The sequence below is a fragment of the Sardina pilchardus genome, chromosome 17, assembly GCF_963854185.1.
Source record: "Sardina pilchardus chromosome 17, fSarPil1.1, whole genome shotgun sequence".
NCBI lineage: Eukaryota > Metazoa > Chordata > Actinopteri > Clupeiformes > Clupeidae > Sardina > Sardina pilchardus.
This window is the reverse complement of record NC_085010.1, coordinates 3279179-3299452: the sequence shown is the minus strand read 5'-3', so window position 1 is coordinate 3299452 and position 20274 is coordinate 3279179. Positions and strand designations below refer to the sequence as shown.

At 50.0% G+C, this 20274-nt stretch overlaps 1 protein-coding gene across 1 annotated transcript in view; it reads left to right on the top strand.

Annotated features, from left to right (window-relative positions):
• Positions 1–20274, top strand: part of nrxn1a (neurexin 1a) — a 133568-nt gene that overhangs the window by 69688 nt on the left and 43606 nt on the right. Inside the window, exons 10-16 of the mRNA XM_062517542.1 lie at positions 793–996; positions 3608–3634; positions 10443–10565; positions 11125–11506; positions 11945–12135; positions 12300–12473; positions 15786–15905. Coding sequence (XP_062373526.1) covers positions 793–996; positions 3608–3634; positions 10443–10565; positions 11125–11506; positions 11945–12135; positions 12300–12473; positions 15786–15905 — 1221 coding nt within the window. The remainder of the gene's footprint in view (positions 1–792; positions 997–3607; positions 3635–10442; positions 10566–11124; positions 11507–11944; positions 12136–12299; positions 12474–15785; positions 15906–20274) is intronic.

Below are 20274 nucleotides of genomic sequence, written 5' to 3'. Positions count from 1 at the left end.
ACCGTGCCCACCGCTCCCCTGCTAGCGCGAGGTGGCTACGGAGATTATGGCCGCCCGCTTTGAACACTGGCGCTATCGCAGCGTGGCACGGCCCAGGGCTTAAGATCCTGTCCCTAAATTGAATTGGCCAATAAAATGATTGCCACACGAATAAACAGATTAGGGAAATGGAGACATGCTGAGGCAGTAAAATGGCCCCCGTGCTCCGTGTGGCATCTGACAGGCCAGCGGAATAAATCACGCCAAATTGAATTTGTGAATTAAAACTTTGAATGCAGATGAGGGAATGAAACATGATGGCGGGTCTTTTATGGCCGCTCATGTACGGGGGGACCAGTGGGACATTTACGCGTTGGTGCACAAGAGAGGGGTAATGGATGGACGTTGCGGTCAGTCTGCACGGAGTGTTCTGGAAGAGTGACCTGCTCTAACTAGAAATCCTCAGTTGCCAACAGCACAGCATCGTCATCATCACCACAGCGTGTTTTCTGATAAGCTCTTCCTATCCTCCCAGTACTGCTGTTTCTCTCTCTCTCCCTCTCTCTGTCTGTCTGTCTCTCTCTGTCTCTCTCTCTGTCTCTCTCTCTCTCACTGTCTCTCTGTCATGCCGACAACTTTCTTTCCTTAGTTTTATCTGCACCTCAGTACTTTGTGCCTTTAGTATTTAAATTCTATCCTCTTAGCATTAAAACCCCTCTCTCATTCCTTCCCTCCTTCCTCTTCTCTCTCTCTCTCTCTCTCTCTCTCTTCCTGTCCCTCCCTCCCTCCCTCCCTCTCTCCTCTCTCTCTCAGACGCCACCATCCTGAGCTATGACGGCAGCAAGTTCATGAAGATCCAGCTGCCGATGGTGATGCACACGGAGGCGGAGGACGTGTCGCTGCGCTTCCGCTCGCAGCGCGCCTACGGCCTGCTCATGGCCACCACCTCGCGCAACTCCGCCGACACGCTGCGCCTCGAGCTGGACGGGGGCCGCGTCCGCCTCACCGTCAACCTAGGTACCGCGCACGGGCCACCTCCGGGCCACACGCCACGCCACAGCACACTTAGCACTGCTCACACAGCACACTGGTCTTTACATTTGCACACGCTTTAAAGTCCCATTACCGCTCTCACTGAATATCCATTAGGGTAATACGGTGGTGAATTATGAATAGATGTATGGATATGTATTATTTACATTTAACTATGTATTCAATTATTAGGATTATACAGAACCTTAATTATTAATATTACACTCACACATATTTGTTGTAAGTGTTTTATTTATAGACAAATACTTGCAGTCCACACATGTTGACATATTTAAGAAACTCACTCTGAAACTCACATACAGAATCACACACACACACACCCAAAATGGGACAGTGTAGAGTCCTTCAATGGCCAGAGCCTGCACCCCACTGCGCTCACTCCCAGATGAGCCCGCCGAGGTGCCCTCTCTCCCCGGGTTATGCAGCCTCCAGCCCCCCAACCTCCCATTCATCTCCCAGCACTTTCCCCAGCCTATACTCACCCACTCTGCTTATTGCAGCTCTCCTAAGTCCCACACACATTCTGCCTTCCTCCCCCTCTTCTCTTCTCTCCGCTCTCTCTCTTTCTATCTCTCTCTCTCCTCTCTCTCTCTCTCTCTCTCTCTCTCTCTCTCTCTCTCTCTCTCTCTCTCTCTCTCTTTCTCTCTCCTCTCTCTCTCTCTCTGTACTTGCCCCTGGAGGGATTCCTACCTCCATTTTAGAGCGAGCAGCCTGTGCCTGTCTCTGCCTGCCTACATTAACAGATTGTCATGCACCTCATATAGCGAGTGCACATCTCCGTGTGCTCTCTCGCTCTCTCCCGCTCGCTCGCGTGGCATGGCAGATGACGCGGCTTCCAGACGGAGGGGGGCACCGCGTTGTGCCGTTCCCCCGCCTGGCATGTGCCACCAGGCTGCCTTACCCGCCTCTCCTTTGGCCCCTTCTCACGTCTCTGTGTGGTGACCTCAATTTCTTAGGAGACCTTTCCAAAAATCCCATACAAACTCTCCTCCTCTATTCCCTCTGGCTCACCCCATCTTTCATTTTCTCTCTCACTCTTTCCATCTCTCCCTCTCCCTCTCTCTCTCTTCTTTCCCCCTCCTTTTCTGTTTTCATGCCCTCCCCCTCACTTTTCCCCATCTCCAATCATTCGCAGTCCCCACCACACACACACACACACACACACACACACACACACACACACACACATTTCCAGACTAGTGCTGCATAGCCGGTGTGGGCGTGCACCTGCGTGGCTCTCTGGCTGTTGGCGATGAGTTTCTGCTGTGGTTGACAACACGCGACGGGGCTGTTGGCCCCTGAGAGAGAGAGAGACCAAGAGCTGGAAACTAGGAGCTCCCTCCAGAGTTTTCTCACCGCATTTCATTACATCACGCAAAGAACAAAAGAAAGCAACATGCTACATTTCACTTCCCCTCTGAAGTAGCAATTAGAGACTTGAATTCAATTTAATTCAATTTGCGCTACATTTCTTGTCTACTTAGCACTAACGAGTTAGCGTGTTTGTGTATGCCTGAAAAGGTCGGGCTTTTAAGTTCGCTATGTGCTAATGTTTAGCATGTGTCAGCTGTAACATGAGCTGAGTCATGGGGGGAACTGACAGGAAGCAGTAGTGCTGATGTAATGGCCTGGCACGGAGAGGTTAACCCAATAGGGACGAGAGTCAGCGAACAGCCGTCAGCGCAAAAACTCACAAGTAGCAAATAAGTAGCGCTGTTTGGCTGTTTGGCTGTTAGCGCGCAAGATGCTGTGAGAAAAACACCGCCAGAGCCTCGGCTGGAGGTCTCTCGTTCCCACGCGGTCATGGCCGTGGCCGTGCGGTGGGAGTCGGCCGCGTTGCCGCGCCAGCGGTCAGCGAAGGGCTCGGCGGAGGTGGAGGAGGAAGCCGATACGCTCTCAGAGCCCAGGCGTCTGGGGCAGAAAGAGACGACACAAGTCCAGTCCAGCTCCTCTCTCAGGGGACAAGTCTGCTCAGTGGACGACACTCAGGCGATCTGTTCCTCACGTGCCTCTCGGTAACAGCAGCACACAAAACGCTACGTAGCTGAGATCGCTACTCTCCATCCATTTGGATATTGTCTGTTTGACTTTTAGAGTGGCACAGGGCTGCAACAGATTAGCCAAAGGTGACGTCTCCTCGGTTCACAACAACCCCCCTCTCAAGGCACAGGTCCTCAGGCCTATTCTTCTCACTCAATTAATCACCGCCTCCCCACTCTCTTCGCCACTCCTCTTGTTTCCCAATTAACACCTAGTGTCTTTGAATATCACGCTGGTGTAGGATAGTTATGAGTGTGATTCCATGACTTTCTATATTTAACCAACAATTCGCACCGCTAGATCAGATTGGCAAACATGAATATTCATCGATAATAGAAGTGGGCCATTTTGAGCGCGAGCTGGTGGCGGAGGAAGTGCTTTGTGAGGGGTTTTGTCAGTGACGGAGAGCGAGAGCAGATTGGGTTGATCCACACCCTGCCAGCATGTTTGTCCCCAGTGACACTGTGTTCTGATGGATGACTGCAGCGTTACCTTGAAGGTTGAATTTACACCTTGTCTGTTCTTCCCCATCTAGACTGTGAGAGGATAAACTGTACCACCAGTAAGTTAATATTCTCCGCTGTCTCAATCTCTCTCTCTCTCTCTCTCTCTCTCTCTCTCTCTCTCTCTCTCTCTCTCTCCCATTCTTTCTCTTTTCCCTTTTTTCTTCTTTGTCTATTTTGCCCTTTACTCCCCCTCTCTGTTTTTGGTTGATATGAACCTTTGAATGTGAGTGGGTGTGTGTACACGTTTGTGTGTGAACTCTACTGTATGTGTGTGTGTGTGTGTGTGTGTGTGTGTGTGTGTGTGTGTGTGTGTGTGTGCGTATTGACTGGTCTTTTAAAAGGAAGCGCGTGGTCAGCGGGGAGGTGTGATGGCTCATGCGATGTCAGACAGGTGCGCTTGCCTGACTGCGTGTTTGCCTCGGGGCTGCACGCTCACCGGCTACCGTGGCAGCCATTTTGAAACAGTGCAAGAGAAACAGTGTGTGTGTGTGTGTGTGTGCGTGCTTGCGTGCGCGTGTGTGCGTGTGTGTGTGTGTATGAGTGAGTGAGTGAGTGAGAGGGAGAGAGAGAGAGAGGGAGTGAGAGAGAGTGAGAGAGGGAGAGAGAGGGAGGAGGCTGCCTGGGATATGAAGTGTGGCGATTAAGCCGCTCGCTGGCAGATCGTCCCTCAGCCTCTCCGTCTCTCCAATAACCTCCCCGCACATCAGTCCCTGTGAGATAATCCCCTCTCGCTTCCACAGCCGGCCTCTTTGTTCTGCCATTCCCACAGCAGGGAAAGGGATTGAGGTGTGTGTGTGTGTGTGTGTGTGTGTGTGTGTGTGTGTGTGCACGTGTGTTCTTTTTAAGGGATAGAAGAGAATCGAAGTCTGTGGTTCTATTTTTTGTCACTAACCTCTTGCTGGAGGGGAGTGCACAGGTTCACAGAGAGAAAGAGAGATAGAGAGAGAGAAAGAGAGAGAGAGAGAGGAAAGAGAGAAGAGAGGATGTTGTGAGATTGGAAGTGTGTGAGAGCGTAACAGCACAGGGAGGGCATGAAAATAGGGTAAGCTAGAGCCAGACATTGCATAGTCCTGCACACCCCACAATATGCTATTTATTTCTTCTCTTTTGCTATCCCTCATATTGCTGTCGTCTCTGGGAGTCTGTTATTGTGTGGCCAGTGGAGAGTCCAAGCATATGGTGTGTGGAGGTGTCCAGCTGTATTGCAGCACCGGCATCATTACAACAAAACTACAAGTGGTCTCCTTTCCCCAGCAGGCGTCCACTTCAGTTGAGCCTAGCCATTTACCTTTAGAGGAAAATCAGCTAAATAATGTACAAACACTTGGAGTGCAAAAAAGTTTTTAAAAGCAAAAAAAAGCAAAAAACATATGTGAGTGTGAGAATGTGATTTGTATATATATATGTTTTTTCTGTGGTGGTGTTTTGTATGTGGGTGACCGCGTGTTGACTCAGTGTGTGGGCTAATTTGACAATCATGCAGTGATCCATGTGGAACCTGACGAGAATGCCCAGAATGGCAGCACAGCTGAGCTCTCCCCCAGGGCTCTCCCGCCGGCCGGCCTCTCCTGCAGGGGCTCGGCCTCAAAGGTTGCACCGGCAGCGGGCCCACTCATATGTGGTCAGATGCTGGCACACCACACTCTGGACTTAATCATCCAGCCACACATGCGAGCAGAGCAGGAGAGAGAGCAGGAGAGAGAGAGCAGGAGAGGACATTTACTCTCACTTGTAAACACGGGACGCCATATTATACCTTATTTACAACGCTAGGACACACACACAGATGAAATGCTCTGTTTTTCTTTCTGATTCACATACACACACACACACACACACACACACACACACACACTCACTTACCCCAGCCCACACCCACACACAGAGGCACACAGACACACACACATGCACCCTCACTGCTGCATACACACACTCTGCAGTGCAAACTCGAGCTTGATGGTTTAATAACAGTGCAGTGTCTCTGGTGACAAATTGCACGAGTGACAAGTGGAAGACACTTCCAGGCGTAGGAGAACATCCGTCCCCCGGAATCGTGAGATTCATGTGAATTCGGAAAGCAGCTCATTTGGCTCAAACAAGCGCTGCCTATAAATATGCAGCAGCGGTGCCATTTACCAGCGCCGGACTCATCCATATGCAGCGCTGCTGCTGCCGTTTCATTTGTAATGCAAATAGTGCAGGAGGACGGAGCAGGGATGCAGTGCTGGGGGGGGGGGGGCTCTATGATCAGAATCACCCCACACACACACACCCCTCAAACACACACAGTGGAGCGCTCTCATGTGTGTCTCTCACCCCTGCATATGTGCAGTACGTGTGTCATGGTTGGGTGTGCGCGTTTCGCCAAACACCATCATTGAGATTCTGAGCACGAATGCACACACACACACATACACACACACACATACACACACAGAGACACACACAGTGTCACGCTGTCTAAGCTGGTTCTGAGAGAGCCCGGTCCCCTCCCCTGCTCAGCCCCTTGTGTCCCTCCGTGGGCCGGAGCAGATGGAGCGGAGAGCATGCGCCCCCTACTGGCCCCCGGGGGTCCCTGCGCTGGTGGCCCCGCGCCCAAACAGGGCCTCAGCACGGGCAGAAAGGGCAGCTGTGTTCCCCTGCCGAGAGGTGCCCGCGCCCCTGTCTCCTCACTGCCCAGGGGCTGGGTGCCGGGCATGCAGCTGAGGATGAAAGAGCACTCTGTGCTCCGCAGCGCCCACAAAGCTCCCTGGCATTTTGATGTTCCCCGTTAAAGAGGCTCTATGTGCCTTCTTCATGTGTTTCCAACACCGAAGACGTTTTTTTTTCCTCTGAAACTGGGCCATCCCCTTTTTTTTCTATCCCATATACACTAGATAGAAAAGCATGCCAAGAAAGCCGATTGAAATCAAATGGGGGGAAAAAAATCGAGTGGAGGCAGAATGAAAAAATAACAACACAAAAACACTTGTGCCCATAGAGGTTATTTGAATTTGAAAAAAGAATTTGAATGTGAAAAATGAGTAAGCGGGAGGAAAAGAGTAAGAGAGAGAGAGAGAGAGAGGCAGAGAAATGAAAGAGAGAGTAGGAGGTAGAGAAAGAGAGAGAGAGAGCTTTACGAATGAGGTTAGGCCAGCACTTTTGGGTCGGGTGCTGGGATGGTGGGGCCCCCTGCGGTGCTGTGCCTCTCTGCTGCATCTGTGGCGCGCTGGCCCTGCCGACGGAGAGCACCGGGCTGTCAGGCCTCCCCGGCATCTCCCCCGCAGTCTCAGGCCCACCCGTGCAGCGCGGAACCCTGGGAGATCATTAGCGTCTCGCCCGCTCCATCACAGCCGCGCCCGAGACGGAGGCTCAGGAGTCAGCCCACTGAATCACAGGCCCCAGGAAATGCGCACAGTACACAGGCGCAACAGAGAGAGCAACACACAAAAGGCAGAATTTCCATCACCAGCTTCAGCGACTGAACACCCTCTCACCTGTGCTGGGAAAAGCAGCATGCTCATGCAATAAACATATGAGAGAGAGAGAGAGAGAGAGAGAGAGAGAGAGAGAGAGACAGAGAGAGAGAGAGAGAGAGGGAGAGGGAGACAGAGAGAGGGAGGGAGAGAGTAGTTCATCCTCCCGTGTCCCTTGCCCGCTGGTGGGAGATTACCTTTTAGCATCGCTCTCCAGAACAGCAGACTCTGATGTCTGTTTCTTGTTTACTTACAAGCCCCGTGTTGGTTTAAACGCCTCGCATTTGTTTACAGGCACCAGTGTTTGGTATTAATTTATTTGGCCCGCAGGATAAAAACTGTTATTGCAGCGTTCTTTCAATGCATGGCAACAAATCACATCTTTGCCTTTTTACCACTAGTGGTCCAGCACTTCTCCATCTTTGCGATGGGGAGCGCTTCTTGTTTTGCTATGTGAACCTGTGGGAGTAGGTCTTTGAAAGGCACACAGGCTTTACAATGCGATGTTGGGGAATCGGTTTGATATGCTGGATTTGAAGGGAGGAGAGTCGGCTGTTCAAGGAGAAGCCTCCATTTTGCTGCGTGATGTCAGGGAGGGCAGGAAACGGCAGACTCCGGCAGCCGATGTTTTATTCAGGCCCCGGGAGGCAGGAGGAGGCAGTGGCACTGCATGTTTTAGCAGCCTGCTATTGTCTGCTTCCTATGCCATCCTGCCTTTCTGCGGCCAAATCCGTGAGTGTGCATCTGTGTGCGTGTGTGTGTGTGCATGCGTGTGTGTGTGTGTGTGTGTGTGTCTGTTTGTGTGAGTATGCTGTTACATCACTCTGTGTGTGTGTGCCCAGTGCCACGACTTACTATGTTTGCACTTGTGTGTGTCTGTGTCAATGAGGATACGTTACCATGTGTTCACTGTGTATACGGTATGTGTGTGTGTATGTGTGTGTGTGTGTGTACGAGATATTGTGCTGACATGGAGACCAATTAGGTGGCCGATCTCCAGCCGGGTGGCTGTGTGTGTCAGTGTGAGAGGGGTGTCACATCAACTCAGCGCTCGTTAATCTCCTGTGAGTGACAGTGCGGGTGAAAGGGATATATTTAGAAACCTGGCAGGGTCACTCTGTGCTCTGAGCCGCCGCTGTCTGCTCCGTCCCCGCGCGTATGGAGACGCTTGGGCCTTCTACACCGCGCGATGCGCACATTCGAGGGAATCGCTGCCTCTCCCTGCTCTCCAAACGTGACATTTCAACAACAACGGGGAGGATTAGCGAGCCATATGAATTAGATATAGCTGCTAGCGAAGGCAGCCAGAGCTCATGCTGGTATAGATTTGGCTTGCTTCGCTCAGGTTGAAAATACCACTCTTCATCTCTCGTACGCCTCTTTTTGTTAATGCCTCTCCTTTTTGCCTGCGATGTTAGGCAGTACCTGGATCCAGCTCCGCTAATTGATTTCAGACGCGCCTGCCTGAAATGTACACTCCTTTGTAACTAATGAACAGATGGTGTTGTGGAGATCAGACTGCCTGACACCGTAGCCCACCAAGGACACAAGATGGCTGCTTGTGTCCTGCTCCATTGGGCCTCCTTTGAAATGAGGATGATTCATTACGTCCTGGCTGGCTCGCCAGCCTTCATCTTTGGTTATTATCTTCAGTCAGGGGTCCCCACTGATCCACCCAGCAAGGAGGCTTCAGTTAAGCCATGCCAGCCATCTTACCCAGTGGCGTCCTCTCCGCTACGGTTTGAACACTCTGGACCAGCGCCAAGCCTAGCCTCCATACACACATAAAACATGCCTACTGCACAGGCAGGGGTCCTCACCCTCCTCCTGCTGCCCTCTGCTGGTGGGCCATAGTACAGCGATGGCGACTGCAGGGATAGTAACAGAAGCGTCCTCTCACCCAGGTTCAGCGCCACACAGAAATCAAATGGCATTCCTCCATGGTCTGCTTCAGTCAGACAGCTGACATGTTTGATTACTCCTCCCCACACCCTTTGCCACAAGTTTCCACCAGACGTAGTGTGAAGATGGCAGAAATACATAAATGTATTTCCCATACTGTCCAGCGGGTGGAGCTGTGGGTGTGAGGGTGTCGGCATGCTCCTCATGTCCACCGTGTGTGTGTGTGTGTGTGTGTGTGTGTGTGTTTGTGTGCGTGTGTGTGTGTGTGTGTGTGTATGTGCGTGTGTGGACTCGGGGTAATTGAGAGTGAGGACGGATGGGAAATCAATAGTGATCCTGGCACTTCTTTAATGGCACCTCTTTTTTACCTGTTATCGAGTGAGAGGCTGCCACACGCCTTCTCTGACAATGACACCCTGCCCTCTTAATGTCCACCGGAGAGATGGGTGGCAGAAACCAAGCAGCGTGCGCCGTGGCAGTCTGCCATATCTCTTCTGTCGGCTCTCCTTCTCTCTCTCTAGGTTTTTTGTTTTCCATTTGATTTCTTTTACCAAACGCTTTCCTCTCCCTTTCTCTTTCTCCCTGTCTCGGTCTCTGTGTCTGAATTTGAAATGGCGAGCCAAAGCTTTCGCCCCTTACTGGAGCTGCACCACTACAAGGCCTAACTGCACATGGGCAGGGGATAAGTTGGTGGTCCCACAAGCGAGAAATTGCTTTCTGGAATGGAATTTACAGTCGGTGGGTTTTTGAATATGCTTCCTAAAACACTTGGGGTTTGAAGGAGACGTGATATGAATCTGCAGTATTCTGGAATGCCGCTATGGATGCAGTCACAGACAACAATACTGGCAGTCTGTCGCCATCTGGTGGGCATGATGGAGCACTTCACAATCTGTTTTTGAGTCAGCCTCATGAATGTTACCGGTTTCCTGAGTTATCAGAATCAGTTATCAGTCTTTTGTTTTCTTTTTCAGTATGGAGTAGGACAACTAAATTAGCATTGTAAATCAATACTTGGAACCATTGAGTTTGTGAATGTGTGTGCACTGACCTGTGGAAAGGCATCAGGAACAGCTAGAGTGAGAGTGTTCTGAGAGTGTGTGTATGAAGCCTGTGTGGTGTCTGTTTAGATGTTTTGTTTGATCTCATATGATTTTCACTTTCTGTCTTTGACTCTTCTATTTCTATTCTGTTAGTCCCCTGCATTCTTTTAATCTCTATCCTTTAGATCATGTATTGCCTTACATCCTTTATTCTTGTCACACTCTCTCTTCCTGACTTCTTCATTTTGCACAGACTATCTATCTATCTATATATCTATCTATCTATCTATCTATCTATCTATCTATCTATCTATCTATCTATCTATTTATCTATCTATCTACCTATCTATCTCTATCTCTCTCTATCTACAGTATCTTTCTATCTTTCTCTCTTTCTCTGTCTTTCTGTCTTTCTCGCAGTTGCTTTTCTGTATAGGCTGTGCTTAACTTGGGACATTTTGTAGGTAAAGGTCCAGAGACCGTGTTTGCGGGTCAGAACCTGAATGATAACGAGTGGCACACGGTGCGTGTGGCGCGCAGAGGGAAGAGCCTGAAGCTGTCCGTGGACGACCAGCAGCCCTCGGAGGGTAAGGACGAGGAGATCCCCTCACTGGCCCCTGCACTACCCTGCTGCCCTCGCAGCCTGGCAACTGCGCCGCTTGGCACTGCCACACAGTTAGTCTCCTGGGAGAAACACACACAACACACCTCAGATCTAATTCTGCCTAACAGCACTTTGATCATGGAGATGTCTGAGAATAATGAACTAAGCTGGATGTGTAAGTAGCACAGCAGTTGTCTTGGAGTTGTGTCCAGATGTCTAATGGTATTATAATCATGTTGAAACATCGCATGTGAGACTTAATTATTCTCCACATTCTTCACGGTTTCTGTAGAGCTAGCTGGAAACAGATGAGTTGCACAGTATGTAGCAGAGAGGTGTGAAACGTGTTGATGAGCAGCACTGTTCTAATGAGACGTGTGTGTGTGTGTGTGTGTGTGTGTGTGTTTCCGCCGTACCTGCTCTGAGAGAGCACTGCGTCGCCTCCCTCCGTAGGCGTAGGTTGCAGGCGCAGCTCTGGAGCTCTGGCGCTCGGCGATATTGACCGCGTCTGCTTTGTCCTCTGTGGCCGCCCACTCCCTCAGGTCCCATGACAGGTGACCACACGCAGCTCGAGTTCCACAACATCGAGACGGGCATCCTGACCGAGAAGAGGCATATGCCCGCCGTGCCCTCCAACTTCATCGGGCACCTGCAGGGCCTCACCTTCAACGGCATGCCCTACATCGACCTGTGCAAGAACGGCGACATCGACTACTGCGAGCTCAACGCCATGATCGGCTACAGGAACATCGTGGCCGACCCGGTCACCTTCAAGTCGCGCTCCAGCTACGTGACACTGCCCACGCTGCAGGCCTACTACTTCATGCACCTGTTCTTCCAGTTCAAGACCACCTCCCCCGACGGCCTCATCCTCTTCAACCGCGGCGATGGCAACGACTTCATTGTGGTGGAGCTGGTCAAAGGGTGAGGAGCAAGTGGACACCTTAGAATCCCCTTAGAAGAGGAAGACACAGTGACCTCAAATGAATCCTAACGCACAGTGCAATGCATTATGCTTCATTAGCCATAGCACAGATCCTCTCATTCATTAAAAATCGTGACACAACTGACAAAAATGCAGCGTAATGTAAATGTAATGTAATGTGTTGCTGGCCATCAGAGAGACTATTGTATGTGTTTCAGCTCTGTTAATAGCATAACTAATTAGTCATTTATTTGTTATTGTCAGTGGGCATCAAGTGTGGTCATGAATATTGAATCTGTGTTTTCAGCTGCTACCAATGTCCTCTTGTTGGCCATAATGCAGAGTGATAGTGGTGAATTAAGGTGTTGATAGTTTTGGTTCTTGATTAGGTTTGGGAGCCTTATTGTAAACGCTGCCTTGTCGTCTCTTGGCTTTAGGTACCTGCACTATGTGTCTGACTTGGGTAATGGAGCTCACTTGATCAAGGGCAACTCCAACACTCCCCTCAATGACAACCACTGGCACAATGTCATCATCTCACGAGACAAGAACAACCTCCACACTGTCAAGATCGACACCAAGATCACCACTCAGACCACCACCGGCGCCAAGAACCTGGATCTGAAAGGTAGGATGGAGCATCAGTAATCTAGTCTTTACAGCTGAGGAGCGCCTATGCTTGTTCAAATCGGCTCTATGTCAGCATCTTACAAGCACCTAACCCAGCAGTATTATGATACCGTATGTGCCATTGACCACTACTGACCTCTCCTCTCTTCCTTCTGATCCAAGGTGACCTGTACATTGGAGGCATAGCCAAGGACATGTACAAGGACCTGCCCAAGCTGGTGCACTCCAAAGAGGGCTTCCAGGGCTGCCTGGCGTCTGTGGACCTCAACGGCCGGTTGCCGGACCTTCTGGCCGACGCCCTGGCCACCATGGGCCAGGTGGAGCGAGGCTGTGAAGGTGAGCAAACCCTTCAAGGTGAGAGGGCCGCTCAGGAGCGAGTTGTTAGATGCGATGACTTCTATTTCACCCCAGTCCTTCTGCTTCTGCCTCTTTGCTTTGGCTATCTCGCAGGTTTTCTCCTTCTAACTTTTCTTTCTCGTGCGCCTCCTCCTCTTCTCCTCACACACACTCCCCCCACTCTTCTTTTTGTCTTTCTCCTCTGTTTTGTCTCCAGCTCCTAAATTAATCAAAAGGGATGAGATCCTCTAGACCTGCCATTTGTTTTTCTTTGTCACCAAACCAAGGGCAGTCAACGGACCCTTACTGCCGCTTTGTAGCTGCAGCTCTGCAGGTTGCAGTTGCAGATGAGCAAAGCCATGCTTGACTGACTCTCTTTGATTTGCCAGGTATGGTCAGTGGACGCCTCGATTGATTACTGTCAGGTGGGCTCTGCTCTGTTTGATCTGAGAGCCTCAGCCGTGAAGTACATAACTGAGACTGACAGGCCATCTCTCTTGCGAGCGGTAATGCGGCAGGAATATGTTAAACTCTGAATTAATGCCTTCTCAACCCTCTCCAAACTAAGAACAGAACAGAGGAGACCAGACTGCTCCCTCTCCCCCCTTCTCTCTCAATTTATACTTCTCCTTAAACTACAGCGTTCTGCTCTTTTCCACCTGTCTTCTTCATCTCTTTCGTTTGCTGTTAGCGCAGACATTCCGGTGATTTACTAACATCTCTTTTATGTTGCTGTTGCCTTTCTGTTTTTTTTTTGGCTGACAAAAGTTGCATTGATGAAAGCTGACTTGCAAGGTAGATAGATGAACGTCTCTGTTTGAACCCAAGTGACACCTCTTCCCCCCTCTTCCTCTGGTGTGAACAGCTCAGTGTCCTAGATCACCTTCTTGCTCAGCTGCCAGTTATGTGAAATTCTGCCCTGGCAAATACAAGCCCCCCTCTTGTATCTGCCATCTTGCTGGTGCAGTAGAGCTAGTGTGCGGTGGTTCCCGTTGTCCCGTGTTTGAGGCCTCCTCTCTGTGTTCTCTTCACACATGATGGCGGCTGCCCTCTCTGTAGCGCTTGTCCTGTGGTGACCGTGCGTGGTGTTAGAGGCATGAGTGTGTGCTCCAGCCCCCACCGTGTGTCCTCTCCCTGCAAATAGGCCCTCAGCCCCCCCCCCCCAACCCCCCTCCCTCTGCATGTCTCAAGATCCTGTTTCCCTTCTAGAAACCCAACATCTCGTCGACAACGTTTTTGCCGGTACATGGACATCCAAATGGATTCCAGGTTTGACTGTGTGCAGGTGTTCAGATCAGAGCCACTGCACACTATTTTGAAGGAATTCTCAAAAATCTAAAATGTTACTATATTACAGTACATGAGCATTAGATGTTTAGCATCAGATAATAATTTTGAGTAAAGCTCAGCGTCTGGTAAGATACAGCTCGAGATACAGTAACTCTTATAGCACTGGCTAAATATGCTGTTCAGGCAAACAAGTAGGTATTTGCAGGCAAATAAGTAGGCTTTTAAATGATGTAGCTAACATAGAGCATTTCCCTTGTATGACTATATTAGGCTAGTATGCCATAAGGGAATAATAACTGAGATGCCTTTATTTTTGTAATATGCCCAGCAAAACCACTAATGTCCCTGTAAAAAGGGATTATACACAATCATTTTGAGCTTCTTTGGGGACCGTGAGAAAATCCATTGTGTTTTTACCATATTGTAGGCTTACTTTGTTTCATTTACCCATTTTTAGGCAACTAAATGTTATTCCTCAGTACTATCCTGTATGGTTGTAGCATTTAGTCTGCAGGTGTTTTTTTCCACCTCGTTGCCTATCCAGGGGTCTGAGATTGTAACATGAAGTGCAACATTGTGTTCCTGCACTTGGATGCATTTGTCGCTTGCCTCCACTGTGTACGTATAGTGTGTTCAAAAGGTCAGAGTTTTCACACACACACACACCGAATGTGACATTTTTCTCGGCGGCCTGAAATTGGCTACAACTGTGTTAAGCACCAAACATGTGACCCTGTGCCACTCTGACACTGCACATGCCTAGCTGCACTCACAGCATGCGGCCATGTGGGATCCCTCATGTAACGCACCATGCTCAACCATACACATACTGCAGTGTATCGCGCATTGTGTTACATAATGAAAGCACAGGGAGTTGAGTGTGTGCCTTCTCTGTATGGTCACATTTATTTGATTTAAAGCATCGACTCACTAAATGTGGAGTGTGAACGCATCGAATATATGTCGTCAATGTGTTGTGGTTGCTTTGGATAGAGCATCTGCTCAGAAAAGTAAGTGGATTGTGCTCAGAGAATAAACTGAATGCATTCTCTCTTACTGGAGCCTTACTGGAGCCTCCCTTTATCTGTGTGGATAAAGCATCTGGCCGATGAATAAGTGCACTGTGCATGTAACACAAGAGGTAGGACTCTGATGAATAGAGATAAGCAGAAGCAGCCTGCAGAGTGCTGAGCGCAAATGTGCTAATACAACTAGTCCTTGCATTCATTCACACGGCACATGCGCAACGCAAGGAGAGATAGAGAGATTTGAGTCTTGTCGTCGCTGAAAAGCGCTGAGAAAATGGAAGAGCTTTTTTTTATTATTATTCCAGCATGATGTCATTACAGATATCGAGATACATCCTTTAGCAGACCAGCAAACTTTTATTAAAGCCAGCGCTGTTGTTATTAATGTGTGCAAGGCAAGGCTGTTAGCTGTTGGCCGCGCGCCCGCTAGTTTAGTCCGCTGCTTTATTGCCTTTGCATTTGGAGTTTTCCACCTGAAGTGCTTCACATCTGCTGTGGAGTGAATGGGTGACCAGGAGACGGAGAGTGGAACAAAATAAAACAAATTATTTAGTAAGCGCCGAATAAAGGCTGTCAAGAGGCTGCCAGCTCCTTTTGTCACTTTGGCGTTTCCACAGGGAGTCAACAGAGGAAGAATGTGATGTGCATTATTTACAGAGAGTTACACATTATGACCACATTAGTTTGTATTTATAAGTTGTGTTTTAGTTGGTGTCTGGTGGAATACTTGTGCTTCTTTGCATAGCGTTGGTTGAAGCTAAATGTACTTGGAGAGGGAGATAGTTGCGTGTAAGAGCCAGAGAAGATGTAAAACATGTTTGCCTCTCATGTGGGAGTGGTTTGGGGGTTTGCTCCAGAGGGAGATGTCTCAGCGTTGAAGGCCATGTGAACTTCCTCTCCTCTCCAGCCGTTAGCTCAGGAGAGGGGAGTCTGCTGGAGCTCCATCATGGTGAACTCACTGTGTGTCTCTCTGTCCTCCCTCTCCCGGCCACAGGCCCCAGCACCACCTGCCAGGAGGACTCGTGCTCCAACCAGGGCGTGTGTCTTCAGCTGTGGGAGGGCTTCAGCTGCGACTGCACCATGACGTCATTCGGAGGGCCGCTCTGCAACGACCGTGAGTCTTCCTCTGTTCCCCTCTCAGCTTCCTCCTCCAGCCTCCCACACACCGCCCCCGAGGGCTCACACCACACCGCACCGCACCGCACTACACAACACAACACACCGCACCACACCACACCACACCGCACCGCACCGCACCGCACCGCACCGCACCGCACCGCACCGCACCGCACCGCACCACACCACACCACACCACACCACACCACACCGCACCACACCACACCACACCACACCACACCACACCGCACCACAACACAACTACACACCACATCGCACCACACCACAACGCACCGCACCACACCGCACCACACCACACTCCAGCCAGAACATGCTGCTATGATGCAGAACCATCTCTCACATGACAAGCACACCTCCTTAGTTCAGGAGCGGTAAACAACATGGCATGATTAAGTCAACATGCGAGTGGCTGTTCTGAGGCCAGGCCAAGTGCTACTGTTCCCCTTCCTGTGCTCCTGCTGCTCTCGTGATCCAGTGCCATCTGCTCACAGGAACATTCCTCTGGCATGGCAGCCCCCTCTCTCTCCCAGCGCATGCTAAGCAGCACAAAGGAACATGCGCGCGCAGGGGGACAGATCTGATGGCATTCTATATGCTGCGCGTATATGAGTCTCATATGGAATTGGAAGCACATTTATAATGCACACGTTCTGACTGACTGTCACCCACACGCTAGGTGGATAGGTGGAGACTGGATAGTGTGTGGATGACAATCAGACAGGTGTGAACTTTGACTGTCGACCAACAGAATAGGTGTTCTAGTTCTAGTGGATGTTCTAATTGATGTTCTAGTAGCAGTAGTCAAGCTCCATTTTGACGTGCTTTATGCATGCGCTGCTACTGTATGTCTATTCCTAAAGAATCACCACTAGGGGGAGCCTCAGGACTCATCACACAGCACAGGGTGTCCTGAACAAGTGGATGGCATAGATTACTGTCATTCCTTCAAGGCACAGATGCTTACACCTGTGTGTGAGAGTGAGTTTTTGTGTGTGTGTCTGTTTTGGTCTGCGTACGAGTGTGTGCACACGCATTTGTAGTTTGCTGTGTAGGGAAACTGGGGGAAGTAAAGTGAGAGGAAAAAAAAGTAGTTGGAGCCCATTTTGCAGTTTCTGCCAAATGTCAGCACTCTTTAAAGCTGCTGAGCAAAAGAAAACACGCCTGAGGAAGAGGAGGAGGAGGAGGAGGAAGAGAGTAGGAAGAAGGGAGCAGGTGGGGGGAGTGAACGGAAGGAATGAAGCAGGTGAGGAGAAAGTCCTTGAGAGTATTTATTTTGTGGAAAAAAAAGGAGGATCTGTTGCAGTTGTTTGGCACACACTGGCTGCCAATGCAGACCAACTCCACTGCCTGGTGACCTTGATAAGAGCCTCAGCCTCTTCTCTGGAGAACCAGTCACACCCCCGAGCCAGTTCACACACACACACACACACACACACACACACACACACACACGCACATACACACGCACGCACACACACACACACACTTACATTCATACAGACCACCATTTCAAAACCAGATGCCAAATATTTTGACAAGTGGAGAGCCAGCAAACTAACACTTCCCCCAAGCAATAACACTCAGTATGCACTCCAGTGAAGAGTCCTCTTTAAGGCACATGTGCTTACTTCTGTCTCCAGCCCGAGGTCACAGCTTCTGTTGCTCCTCCTGCGTGTATAGAAACTCAGGGAGTGAGGCCAGTGAACGATCCTCAAGTTGTTCTTTAGTGTGAACACTATGAATCCACTAGACCGTGTGTGTGTGTGTGTGTGTGTGTGTGTGTGTGTGTTTGTGTGTGTTTGTGTGTGTGTGTGTGTGTGTGTGTGTGTGTGTGTGTGTGTGTGTGTGTGTGTGTGTGTGTGTGTGTGTGTGTGTGTGTGTGTGTGTGTGTATGTGTGTGTGTTTTAGTCCAGGCTTTCATAGGGTTGTTGCTTGCGAGGTGTCAAGGTTGAGTTTTATCTTAAGTGTTGCAGAACCCCTCCACACTAGTGTGCACACACAGTGGTGTCAGCCCTACAGAGGGCCAAGAGAGAGAAAGAGACACACACGAGAGCGAGAGGCTCAATGTGATTTAGAGATTACTGACAAAGAGGTGAAGAGACAGACCATTTTGATTATATTTTTTATCTTTTTAAACACGCAATGAATCATGCAATTAATGGTGCTGAGATAATGGCCATAGGAATAAGTGTGTGTGTGTGTGTGTGTGTGGAATAAGTGTGTGTGTGTGTGTGTGTGTGTATGTGTGTGTGGAATAAGTGTGCTTGTGTGTACTGTCTGTGTGTGTGTGTGTGTGTGTGTGTGTGTGTAATAAGTGTGTGTGTGTGCGTGTGTATGTGCATGTGTATGTGTGTGTGTATGTGTGCGTGTGTATGTGTGTGTATGTGCATGTGTGTGTGTGCGTGCGTGCGTGTGTGTGTAGCATTAGGTAGGATAAGGTGGGCTGTTGAGCGCCGCAGGCTGTGAGCTGATTTCTCCACATGAAGGCAAATGAAATCAGAGGAGCTGGAGCAGATAAGGGGGCCGATGCTCTGTGTGAAGATAAAGAGCTTCAGCGCAGGGAGGGGTGTGTGTGTGTGTGTGTGTGTGGGGGGGGGGGGGTGGAGATACGCCAAGATAGTGCCCCTTTCCCCAACCCCCCCACAATGAGCAACGAGAAATTAAATCTGATACGGTGGGCTGTTAGCACCCGGCACCGTCTCCAAAGGAACATCATTTCTCCAAAGCAATGGATCATTTTTAATTAGCGCTCAGCTATCAGCCAGCCCATTTTTAATAACAAAGAAAAGTCAATATTCCCCAGTTAGCGCTGCTGTGTGCAAGGAGAAAAATGTTTTGGCGAGGGTATCATCAACCCTGTGTGCGTCTGTCTCTCTCTCTCTCTCTCTGTGTGTGTGTGTGTGTGTGTGTGTGTGTGTGTCTCTGTGTGTGTGTGTGTGTGTGTGTGTGTGTGTGTGTGTGTGTGTGTGTGTGTGTGAGCGAGTGTGTGAGCGAGCCAGAGTGTGAGAATGTGCTCTCTTTGTAGCCTACATCTGTTCATCATGGCCAGCTCCAGGATGCAGCATGAATAATAGGCAGACGGAGAAGTGTTAAAGAGCAGCACACATACACACACACACACACACACACACACACACACACACACACAACTGGGCGTGCACATGTATTATTCAGCTCCTCCATCTCACGCGTCTACTCACTGCTCTGAGTGCTAATGTTAAGCCAGAGCTTCTCCTCATGTGTGGCTGTGCTGAATGCAGACTCCTATAGAGACTGAGCGCTGGAGCTCCTCAGGGTGGAGATCATGGTGGTGGCTCCGCTCCACCTTTTCTCTTTAGAGTGCATCTGCCATCATGCTCCACTTCCCCTCAATTGCCCGGTTGAGGTCACTGCAATGAAAAGGTTCATAATGTTGAACGCTCCAGAGCCTTGTGTTGAGAGCCCTGCTGCTTGTGCTGGGCAGTCCATGGAAGTGACCTGCTACTGCCACTAGATGGTGCTCAAGTAAACGGGAAACAGTTGAGGGATCAGACTGCATCAGAGTGCCAGAAGCCTTTTGCCGTCAGAGAGTGACGGAACCTTCAGCCACATTTACACTCAGCTGTGCTGCTGTCTGAGGTGCTGCTTCACCATCAACACTCAGGCTGGTGACAGTGACCAAGGAATGTCCTTCGCAGTAGTTTATCATTCACGGTGTAAAATAAAGGAAAAGAGAGAAAGTTTCTTAGTTCTTCAAACACACCAACTCACTTGTGTGACTCCACAAATATCCTCTCTTCTCGCAGATACATCACCACACCTTATAGCGCCATGTCTGTTCTATGATCCTTCCCACAGCTCCACAGTTTGTGTGCCTAGCTCCATTTTGAGCCCACTTTTCCTCAAACCCGTGGTGAATTTGTTCAACTCTAGACAGAGTTGTAAGACGGGCAGCTCTGCCCAATCGACAGCTTGATTCCTCATTGACTGCGCCCTCGTCTCATTCCCGGAACAAAACATTCAGCTTTCCCGACAGCGTTCCGCTTCCAGGAGCTCTCGGGCTCCATTCTTTGATGGCACTCTCCTGCCGTGTCTGGCTCTGCTGGAAAAAGGACCACCTGTCACGTCGGAGCTGTGGAAGGAGAATCCCACCTGCGGTGACCGGGCTCCCGGGAGATCCAGGGAAAGGAGTGAAGATGCTGGCCGTGAGATGAAGTCGTCTCTCCCACGCCGCGGAGAGATGAGAGGTGCCTGTGCATTCTGCTCCACACTCTCATCAGCACCAGCGCTAAAGAATAGAAGCAGACTTGGCACAGCCCTCGGCAGAGACACTCACTAATGGAGATAGGCAGAGATGTGGGGCGGGG